Here is an 11,713-nt window from a genome sequence, read left to right on the forward strand (position 1 = left end):
GACGGGGTCGGGATGCGGGAGTGAGCGGTGCTGCTGTCGCTTTTGCGGGCTTCTTCTTTTTTCCTCCTCTTAACTATGGTTTTGGTTCCGAGGTTAACGAAAAAGGCTTTGTCCGAAAACGACACACACACAAACGAAACTGGTCACTTGCCGTCGCTTCCGTTAGTATGATGAGACTCTGATGTGTGCGGAGAGGACAGGATGCCCGCCAGCGGCGCCGACTCACTGAAACCCAGCGCCTTCATCCCGGTGTGCACGGCCGCCTGCCTCCTGGTCGGCTCTACCTCCCTCTTCTTCGTCTTTACGTAAGTGCGACCCTAATGAGAAAGTTGGTGACATGCATTGTTGGTTTGCTCCCATCCATCCAGAAATCCATTGCTCTTCATCCACCGTGCATCAGGTATTCTTTCATTCATTTTTGCATGTGCATAAAATAAGATAAAAAAAGATTATCTTCTTTTCTTAAATGTCATTAAGATGAATATTGACTGTGCAGTTTATTATTTCAATTTGTAAAAAAAAAAAAAAACATTTCTTAAACTAAACATGCAGAAAAAGAGCACCATTTCTCTTTTTCACTGACTTCACTCTTGCTGGCAGACCCACCAGGGGCGGCTAACATCTGACCCCTTTGGCTCACACTGTGGGCTAGGCTGGGTGCCTGGCCAATGCACCCTGAGGACTAAGAGTAAGCACACTTTAGGGGATAAGCCACCCACAATCAAACATGTATCAACGCATCATTATGACCCACATGTTTAATAAATACAGCAGGAGGAAGTCAAATACACTATCTGCAAACGCCTTTTAAACCTCACAGCGTGGTTTGTGATCAGAAAACCTGGTTACAATTTAAGTTTTAATGCAGCACTTGGTGAAAAGTGTTGAAATAGTTAATTTTAGCCTCCTGGTTTTGACCTACTTGTGAGGAAAGGCAGAACTAGTGGGAGGTTGGAAAGATTTAACTCCAACGCTGGCACACTGGAAAAAAATTCATATAATATCTTATAATACCCTAGAATCCAATTTAAATGACTATAGGTTAGTCAGATTTATCTTATTTTCCAAAGCCTTTACATTAAGAACCATACAGAAAAAAATAAACAGACCAATTTCAGATATTGAAGCACTTTCAGTATGAAAACCACTCTGATATCCACCATTGACTTACTGACTGAAGGCTCCTTCCTCATCAGCTCTATGCCACTCTACTGACCCTTGACCTTCGTAGCCATATCTGTCCTAGTTTCTCATGTATTCTCGAGCCGTGCACCGTTTCCACTGGAATCTGACACCAGATTGGGAGTATGGGATTAGGATCCTTTTGCCAATGCCATGTGATCCCCCATCTGGAAAAAAATGAGTCTGGGATCTTTGAAATTCCTATCAGCAGATATTTACTCTACCCTCTTTCTGGGGTAGTTTGACCATCAGATACATTCATTTTATAGTTTTATATTTTTTTTTTCCACACACTACTTCATTATGTCCTCTTTATTTCCTTTTTCTTTTTCCTTTCTTTTGTTGTAAAAGCTGGTAAAGTAAAGACCCCAGAGCGTCTTTATATGAGGGCATATATGATACAGGCCTACATCCTTTTATTCCATTAATATTATACAAATGACTTGAATGGGTTTGAAAATTGAAAAATTTCAATTAATTTGTAGCTCTCTCCACACTAGATTACAAAAATATGTCACGCTCAAAATTCACATGTTAACTTGACCGCTGTCTAATTGCTGAATTCGAGAGACGTTTTGGACGTAGAGACTCTAGAGGCTCGCAGGCCAGAAAAGGCAGAGATACTCTGATGAACTAACATCTATACTGTGTGAGAGAGAGAAAAAAAAGATCAATGGCCTGCTGACGTGACAGATTGAAAAGAGACTACTTAAATGGGACTGCATTGCTAAACCAGCAGAACCAGGACACTGCAAATGATTGAAAGAAGAAGTGATGAATCTGCTTCTTATGGGACAAGGGTTGCATCTGAGCTGAAATGACCTTATAACTTACATTTATTTTTAATTAACACAGCCCAGTAGAAAAGGGCTTAAAATTTTCTGACTTGATGGCTACTGTATATCAACCTCTGAGGACAGTAGCTGAAAACCAACTGACTGACAGGCAGTGTAATACTTTGCTATAATATCTGCAGTTCATCTTGTGTCTTAAATACTCTTCTAGCTGTTTGTTTGCCCTTATTATCTGGAAGTATGAACAGTAGGTTTAAAGGCCATTCACATCAGCATTCAGCAGGAAGTTAGAAACATTTTCTTTCAGGAGAAACTATTATCAACTGCCAGTTAACATAACAGTCTTCTGTTATGAGCAGTAACTCTGTTTAATATCCTGTGTATCTGCCAAGCCAGCAGCTGCAGCTGGAGTGACTCCAGACAGAGATAGACAGGTGCCACGCTCTGTTCAGCCCTGCCTTGGTAACGCTGAGTCAAAGGGACATCGCTTGTCATCTGCCATAACATCATCCTGGCCTTTACCCTGGTTGCTGTGAATCATGGGAACATGCTTGAATGCTGTGCAGTCAGGCCTTTTGTAATTTTTGATACTGATGAAACCTTGTACCTACAATTTTAATTCCAAACCCTGCAGACATGTTAAATATAAATTCTCAGCCCTTTCATCTGGTAATATTCATAAAACAAGCAGTGTGTTTGCATTTGTAGTGCAAGCATGCTTCCATTTCTGTTTCCACTGCAGGTTCTGTAGAGCTGGAAAAACAACCTTTGTGAATTGTGGAGGCTCTTTTGTCTTCCTTCGGCTGAAAAAATTAATCAGTTACTGGTTTCCTGCTTTTGTTCGTCTGACCGTGAACTTTTGTTTGGGTTAGTGCTAAAGGTTTTGTGCATTGTTAAACACAGGCAGGTTGCCTACGCCCAACAAAGGCCGCACACAAGAAGGACCAAGAAAAATGTCCCTTGTTAATTAAGTTATGTTCCGCTCTGCCCAGACTCAAAAACGTTGCATATCTACTGAGTAAACTGTGTGTTCAGAATACTGAAATATATTGAAGAGGCGTTATCTGAAGAAAAGGGTACTTGCTTACGCTGAAAATTGCAGGAGCAAACACTGTAAACACATTAAAATGTCATAAAACGTTGCAGGTTAAGTTGTAATATATACAAAATTCACTTTCCACTGGATGTCACACTAGAGCGCAGCATTTAAGATCAAAACAATGAGACAGAAATAAAATAAAACAACAACAACAATCACCAACTCTGGTTTGGTTGAAATAAACCCTTAATTCACAGAGTTAGATGTAAAAATATTCGTGAAAAGGGCTGTAATGGCTGCAACGTAAGCTCATGTTAATCCGGGACAAATGGGCCCGTCAATATACGTCCACTGGTAGTGGTTGTTTTTGACCAGAAACAGCCATAATATCCCTATTGCTCGTCATGCTCCATAGACAACATGGTATAGTTGCTTTACTCAGCTGCTCCCGGAGCAGGCCATTTTTAAAAATAACACAGAACTACCTCTTCATATAAAATTGAAATAAAAACACAATGGTGCCCGAGAAAATGTAGATGACACAAGTCACAGATCACGCCGTACCCATGACACTGTGAGTACAACATTTATTGTCCAATCTGTGGGAATTTATTCACTACCAGATGTTTTCTGTACTGATGTAGGTGTCTAGAAATCTGACAGATACACGGCAGTGATGTCATTCATGTAACTGTGACAATATTTCACAAAAGGAGTCATGGCTGTCAGAAGTGGTGAACTTGCCGCTTGACCAACTGTGCAGCGTCTGCTGTGCCACTGACCCACTGCGGGGATGAGGGCAGCGTGCAGATTGCAGAGCAGCTTACTGTTCTGTGTGATTTAATACAGCTCTGCCGGGGCTGTTTCATTAGGTGGGACTTGTCTTTGCCACGCTGCAGTGTAATGAACTGTCTCTCCCTGCGGCCCAGATGGTCTCAGACCAATGATGGAGGCTTGGCCGTCCGTGCAGAGGCGTCCGCACTGTAATCTGGTCCACAAGAAATCAGTCAGATGAACCCAGCTCACCTCCTGTGTTTCATCTGCAGCGCCATTGTTGACGTGGAATAGGCTGTATTTGTCACATTAAGCCAATTTGGTGATTGTAATGATCTATCTATCTATCTATCTATCTATCTATCTATCTATCTATCTATCTATCTATCTATCTATCTATCTATCTATCTATCTATCTATCTATCTACTTATCTATCTATCTTTTATTCTTATTTTTAAATAGTAAACTAGAATATGTATGAGCCATATTGCTGTTACTAACCAGCTCGAGTTACACAGTTTAATCTAATGTATCAGCTATGACAGTTTAAGCACATGTCAAACATGACTGTATTTAGTGAGAAGAACTTCCTGAATAGCAGCCTTTGGGATGTGGGGGGTGGGTGGGATCATATTACGCTCCTTAATCTTTTTGTCACGTATTCACTGCTTCTGAAGGTTCTCATAATTTTATTATGCTAAAAAAAAAAAAAATCCATGTCCTATTTTAATTTTTTCTCATCATCTGTTGTAAGAGGGAGTCTATTGCAGGTTTCGACTGCCAGTAGTGAATCCATTGGATTTATGTCATGGTATACAATGTATAGTAGCGTGCTGTGTGATATATGGTGCGCCTTGATAGCACTCTCTGTTTGTATCTGATGTGAGGAATACACAATGCACTGGACTGGCAGAAATGGTCTGTAATCCAGAGTTCATAATCCAGGGATTACTGGGTTTGCAGCTGGCATGGCATCAACAGCCGTTCCTCTCGGGGGTGGGGAGACCCCATCCCCCACAGCCTAAAACCAGCCGGGGGGTTTGGGGATTGGAGCTGCACTGGGATGAAGCCCATAATTGAGGCGGATGACTCTTAATTTTGTCAGTGTTTTCACTTTCACAAGACTCTGTTTAATCACTAATATGTGTTCACTCTTTACTTTTCTATAGTCATATCTGCAAAATATTATACAGAAAATATAACCAGTTTGACAAATCTGCCTGGTTTCTGGTATAACATTAGTATTTACTAGTATACTGTTTCCATTTAACAGCCCTAGAAGGTGTACAATTATTTTTTTTCTCCACCTATATTGATATCATACTAAAAACTGTAACATTTGACAATTCAAAAAGAAAATTCCCATGCAGTATATATGTAGGTTAAACATGTGATTTTCAATCAAACACTGTTAATATAATCCAGTGAATCTTTTCCTCTCTGTCTACCACTGTAACCTGATTACACTCCCCCTCCCTCTAATCTCACACAGTGGAGATATAACCATACTCCCATTCAGTATAATTCAGCACGTACTCACACGCACACACACACACACACACACACACACACACACACACACACACACACACACACACACACACACACACACACACACACACACTGAGTTGGTGGAAGAGATAAGGGCTTGGTTCTCCAAGATTTTAGTGACCACAGAAAGATTTTATACCGCTCAAAATATACAGGAAAGGACACTCAGCTCAATTCTGTGATAAAAAAAAGAATATTTTGACATTGGTTAGTTTAGAAGCAAAATTAAAATGTAACACCAGTTTGAATTCACTAATTTAACATTTGTTTTAACCGGGCAGATTTAATTATCTTATTGCTTATCGTTGTCACTTTATTCAAGCGTGTTATTTGTGTACATAAATGTTTGTTCAACAGGAACTGAGGGCTGCAACTAACAATGATTTTCATTATTGATTCATCTGCTTATTACTTTCTCAATTAATTGATTAGTTGTGTATAAATGTCAGAAAATAACAAAGGTGACATCTTGAAAGGTTTAGTTTTGTCCAGCCAACAGTCCAAAATTTAAAATGTTGTAAAACAGAAAAAAAACTAAATTTTAACATTTGAGAAGCTGGAATAAGTAAATATTTTGCATTTTTGTTTGAAAAATGACAAATGAAATGAAAAATCAAATAAGTTTCCTGGTAATTTTCTAACGATTGGCTAATTGATTAATTGTTTCAGCTCTACATGAACCTGACCACCCTGTCCCAACATAATTCATCTTTGCAAAAGACCTTTTTACTTTTCATGACAGCAATGTGACAACCTGACACAATTGAGGGTTTATTAAAACATTTATTCATTAACATTCATAACAAAGTAATTATTTAAGCTCTCAAGATCAAGGGAAAAATCCAGATATTTGTTGGTTCAGGGTTCTCAAATGTGAGGCTTTGCATAATTTGTCTGGTATTAAAAAAATATTTATTGTAAGCTGAATATATTTGGCTTCTGTTGTTGGACAAAACAAGCCATTTGACAACATCACAGGAACTTGTGTTTTGCATCTTTCACTATTTTCCGCCATTTTAGAGACTAAATGATTAATGGAAAAAATAATCAACAAATTAATTGATAATGACAATAATCGTTGGTTACAGCAATTTAAGTGTCAAGACCTGCTTCGTTGTGTAACACAGACACAGTAAGTGTCTTGCCTCTCCTGCAGAGTACCCCGTCATTTAATCCCATGTTGTGGGCACTGGTGAACACACACTAATACATGCTTATCTTTCATTGTAAACAATTACTTCTGGGATCCACTGGTCCCATCAGAAAAAATGGGATGAAGATTATCCCTTAAAATCTTTGTTGCCCTGATTTGTGTTAACTTCAACCTCTAAGGGATGGATACTCGCAAGGCTCAAAAACACTGTCAAACTCTCATTTTACAACATGAATTCTGCTTTGAATGAACACTCAGTGGCAAGTGCAGTAAATTGTTTTCCTTTTTTCCCCCTTTGTATATTCAGATGCCCATGGCTGGCTGTAACCATCTGCCCTGCTGTGCCACCATGCTGTGCCATCCTCTTCCTTTTTGTGCTGGCCAACTTCACCATGGCAACCTTTATGGATGCTGGTGTGCTGCCAATGGGTTAGTAATCAGAGTGATGTTATGCTTACACGAGCAAAGATCATTTTTATTTTTAAATTTGTGGACGTGTTATTCTAACATTTTCACATATAATTTTCCAGCAAACGAGGATGAGGACAAGGATGATGAGTTCCGCGCGCCGCTGTATAAGAACGTAGATGTGAAGGGCGTCCAAGTGCGGATGAAGTGGTGCGCTTCGTGTCATTTCTACAGACCTCCACGCTGCTCCCACTGCAGCGTCTGTGATCACTGTGTGGAGGTTAGTGTATGGACAGATTTAAATACAGGAGAAGAGACACACACGACATTGATAGTCAGTTTTTAGTTAGAAAAACTACATACAATGTGGTGGGAAATTTAAACTGAGCGATGAGGGTAAGAACATAGAAGGCATGGGTGAACAAATCAGGGGGAGAAAAGTGAGTAGTGCTTATGAGTGAGTGTAGCAGTGTGTGTGTGTGTGTGTGTGTGTGTGTGTGTGTGTGTGTGTGTGTGTGTGGGGAAAGTCAATAAAGGGGATTTCTGCAGAGTGAATGATGGACAGAGTGTGATGGATGGAGAGAGAGATCTCATTAATCAGGTTAATCCTTTTCTCAGATCCCTTGTAGTCTCAGTGAAAATGCAATTTGAAAAAGGGTTCAGGCGGCCTGTATTAAACAGTGTATTTCGAAAGCACAGTGGATATTCCTCAAGTTTTCACCAACTGCCTGGTTTTCAGTGCAGCAAATATTTCGATAAAGACTCGATGATGTGTTGTTGTTTTTTTTGGCTCCGGGTAATTCGATTTTTCCTTTCGCCTCTCAGGACTTTGACCACCACTGTCCCTGGGTGAACAACTGCATCGGGAGGCGAAACTACCGCTACTTCTTTCTGTTCCTGTTGTCACTGACAGTTCACATGATCTGTGTCTTCACCTTTGGCCTCATATACGTCCTGCACCACTTGGACGAATTATGGAAGCTGCACTGCACTGTCACGTATCCTTGTACACACTCAGTATGTGTAGACTATGCATCTATCTATGCATTCATTTGTGTAAGTGCATTAAATTTGTCTAATTGAGACTAATATGGAGCAGTTTTCCTTAATAGCATCTACAGATTGGTAGTGATCAGTATATCCGGGCTGTTTCTCATCCCAGTCCTGGGTCTCACTGGATTCCACCTGTACCTGGTGTCAAGAGGACGCACCACCAATGAACAAGTCAGTTTGATTTTCCAGATGTTAATCTACTGTCAAGAGCAAAAAATCGATTAACAATTGTGTTATTTTGATGTGGTATCTATTATAAATTAAAATATACAATAATAATACAAGTGTACTTTAATCTCTCCATGATCCCATAGGTAACTGGGAAGTTTCAAGGGGGAGTAAATCCTTTCACACGAGGTTGTTGTAATAACCTTGAGTATCTGGTTTGCAGTCCCATCTCTCCAAAGTAAGAGCCATTTCTTCAGCTTACTATTCAGCTTTTCAGAAAGCCTCATAACTCACTGGCTGTTTGTCATGCGACACCAGGTACACAGCACGGCCCTGTAAGAAAACAGTGATCCATGTTCAGCCTCCATTCCTGAGACCAGAGATCGACAGGCAGATGCCAGTGAAAGTCAGAGACAACGGGATACAGAGTCAGGATCTCCGGAATAAAGTATGCATGAACAAATTACATGTCAAATTCAAATCACACGCAGTTAAATATATTCTCACACATCATCTAAGGATTGTAACCTCAGTTCTCAAGGGATTAGATCTCTCATGTTTCTCTGTTTTTTTTCTCCTGCCAGCGAACCTCAGCCGGAGCTGTCGAGCTGTCAGACATCAAACATCTGAAAACTCCACCGCCACTGCCACCAAAACCAGACCATGGCCTGCTGAAAAGCCAACTATCTGCCATGGATGGTACTGTAGGATTAAACATATATATACTGTGATAACCAGACAGAACCAAAGCAATATATTTACAGCATCGCTTCTATAGCGACAAATATACCAAAAACATTAAGGATGCATACAGTTTTGTGAGTCTGCAGAGTCAATTAAAGGATATATCTGATGAGATTCTGCATTTCTCTATCTGTTGACAAATCCCACGAAAAGCCCAAAGCCAACAATGAATTGATCCTACAAACAAGTATTGTATGTGTAGCCAAAGCCTTATATAGCGTATTCCTCTTTGCCACAGAGCTATTAAAAACTCATCAGTAGTATTTAGAGTCGACTCCACATACACCGCCTCTGTGCTGTAATTATGCGTTGGTTAATGCACCAAATGTGTATTAAGCAACAGCAGTAGTCCTCAACAAAAGCCCCATTTCCTCCAATTTGAGTAATGTTGCTAAAGGCTACAATGTCCAGCTGTTTTAGGACAAAATTTGACCCTTTTTTTAAAATGTAAAATATGTATTTTTCACTTGCTTTTTAAAGCTTCTTCAGTAGGAATGAATGGGCTTGAGGCAGAGTACCCCAGACATGCTGGGGAAGCTGAAGCAGAGGCAAATTAACTAAATGTTAGTTTTTTAATCTCGCCAACCTTATCTTTTATTCCTTTTTCGTTCATAGTGTCATTGCTGAGCTGTGTCTCTGGATTTTAACTGTATGATTTCTGTATCCTATAATCAATCACAAAGTGTTTTCCTTTCCAGAGATGGGACACCACACCAAATCCATCATCCCTGCATCCATTCCCACTGTGCCACAGCTACGGCCTGTCCTGGAAGCTATATCCAGAGGATCTTCACCCATTCCTCCAGAGCAGGTGCTTTTCAGTCTAATTTTAATTGTATATTGTTGGAGAATGATCCTCAATATCCAAGTCCTGGTTTTGATCCTTGTCTAACACACACTGCTGTCTGGTTTTTGTTGTATTGTTCAGTTGCTGAAGACATCAGAGCAGCAAGGGAACAACAGAAGTCCTGACCTCCGCTCTGAGTCTAAAAGAAGCCCAGCGAGAGGCAGCCAGCAGGCCAGCCTGCCTGTCCAGACCAACAGCATCTCCAGCTCGCTGCAGCTCAGCTCTCTGACGCTCAACTCCCGCTCTCTCACCCTCAAACACAGCAGTCGCCACGGCAGTAAATCCCAGCTGCCTGCCATCCATGCTGACGGTTCGGGATCCAATCTCCCACCGGGCATCATCACCTCTCCCGGTCTGTTGGCCAACCACAGCAGCAGCCTCTCTTATGATAACCTCATCAACCCTGCAGACCCTCAGTACCTAGCTCAGAGAGGGGCTCCTCCAGTCGGCTACCACCCTCACTTTATGACTCTGGGCACAGACGGGACTGTGGTGCAGCGACCCCATCCTCACGCTTACAGTCCCGTGTTTATGGGCGTCACCAGACAGTCTCCTCAACCTCGAGACCCCTCCCCGTCTTTGCAGGGCCTAACCTCAAGAGATCCCTCGCCTTCCTTCCAAGGTTTCATTCAAAGAGACTCTTCTCCGGCTTTTCAAGGGCTGATGCCAAGAGACCTCGCATCCCAAACCATAACATCACGAGATCTCACCCCTCCAGGTCTGGTGATGCGAGATCTGACCTCTCAAAGTCTCAGAGACAGCCTTCGTGATCTTGGTCCACAAAGCTTAACACCTCAGAAGTCTGCTGCTGCACGCTATGACAACTTTTCAAAAACCATCATGGCATCTATCCAAGAGAGACGGGAGATGGAGGAGAGGGAGAGGATGCTGCGACTCCACGCCAGATCCCAGGCCCTCTACGGCCCAGATGCGGGGATATATGACATCCCCAGCAGGAGGAGTCTACCACCAGACAACATCCGACCCCCAGGCTCCCGTGGACCAACCCCTCCGGCCTACGGCTCCAGGGAGTTTCTGATGAGCACAGGAATCCTCGGTTATGGCTTGAGGACCTCACCCCTTTCCAGCTCCTCCACGTCGTCTCTGACTCGAGGTCCAAAAACGTCCAGCTCTCCTCTGCAGAGCAGCAGCAGCAGCAGCCTCCAAAGCAAGGGCAGGTCTTCCTCTCCAGCTTACTGCACTACTGACAGACAGACTCAACCCCTCCCTTCCTCTACATCCACTCTTCCTCGCTTACCCTCCTCCTCCACCTCCTCCGCCCCCTCGTACGCCTCCTATGCCACCGCGAAACGATCCTCACTCACATACTCCTCTGAGGGCAAGGACTCGGTCACCCTGGGGGCCCTGAAATAAAAAAAAAAAAAACATACTTTATGTTTCGAATGGTGTGAATGAATCATCTATGCAGTGTTAGTCTCAGTCTTCACAGCTCCAAAATACTTTGTAAATAAGAGGCCATTTGGGACTTTCCTGCGTGGGAGGGTGTGTGAGAACCAAACACAGTGAAGGATAAACTTAGAAATATTCTTGCAAAGTCATGTAAGTTTGACCAAAACCCGAAAATCTCAGGATAGATGTGCCTCGTCTTACAAACAGAGCGAGCTCTATAAACTCAGTCGAAGCAAAAGGGCTTTGTTAAGAATACAGATTAATTTATGATCTGTTTGTATGTGTTTTGATATTGCTTTTGTGAAACACTGTAATACCATATCATCCAATTTGTCTCCTGCTGCAAAATACCCAATTTAATAGAATTTTGTAGTTGTTTATATGAATAAACTTATTTTGTAATTTTAATTTCTGTTTTTACATTATTTTCTCGTGTGAATTGCTGTTAATGAAGGCACCTGCACAGAGCTGCAAACAAATTGAACTGTGAATGAGGCGTTACATATTTAAAGCACTTGCTGCTCAAAGCAACAAGAGGAAAATTTCATTTTACTGTTGGTTATCAATCTTACTTCAAAGATATTATACT

The 11,713-nt window shown here is 41.6% G+C and overlaps 1 protein-coding gene across 1 annotated transcript; it reads left to right on the top strand.

Moving 5' to 3' along the window:
• zdhhc8a (zinc finger DHHC-type palmitoyltransferase 8a) lies at window positions 1–11,532 on the top strand. Its single transcript, XM_051412557.1, has 10 exons — window positions 1–305; window positions 6,802–6,923; window positions 7,025–7,182; window positions 7,728–7,900; window positions 8,024–8,126; window positions 8,270–8,361; window positions 8,442–8,571; window positions 8,708–8,822; window positions 9,566–9,678; window positions 9,796–11,532. The coding sequence occupies exons 1-10, from the start codon at window positions 202–204 to the stop codon at window positions 11,086–11,088; spliced, it is 2,403 nt and encodes an 800-aa protein (XP_051268517.1). The 5' UTR covers window positions 1–201; the 3' UTR covers window positions 11,089–11,532.
• The last annotated feature ends 181 nt before the right edge of the window (window positions 11,533–11,713 follow it).

The sequence above is a fragment of the Dicentrarchus labrax genome, unplaced genomic scaffold (genome assembly GCF_905237075.1).
Source record: "Dicentrarchus labrax unplaced genomic scaffold, dlabrax2021, whole genome shotgun sequence".
NCBI lineage: Eukaryota > Metazoa > Chordata > Actinopteri > Moronidae > Dicentrarchus > Dicentrarchus labrax.

Bases quoted from the DNA above. Each gene is read 5' to 3' on its own strand.
- zdhhc8a (XM_051412557.1), top strand. From the start codon at position 202: ATGCCCGCCAGCGGCGCCGACTCACTGAAACCCAGCGCCTTCATCCCG. The intron at 8,127-8,269 runs GTCAGTTTGATT...ATGATCCCATAG, and splicing joins GACGCACCACCAATGAACAA to GTAACTGGGAAGTTTCAAGG. The intron at 8,823-9,565 runs GTACTGTAGGAT...TTTCCTTTCCAG, and splicing joins CCAACTATCTGCCATGGATG to AGATGGGACACCACACCAAA.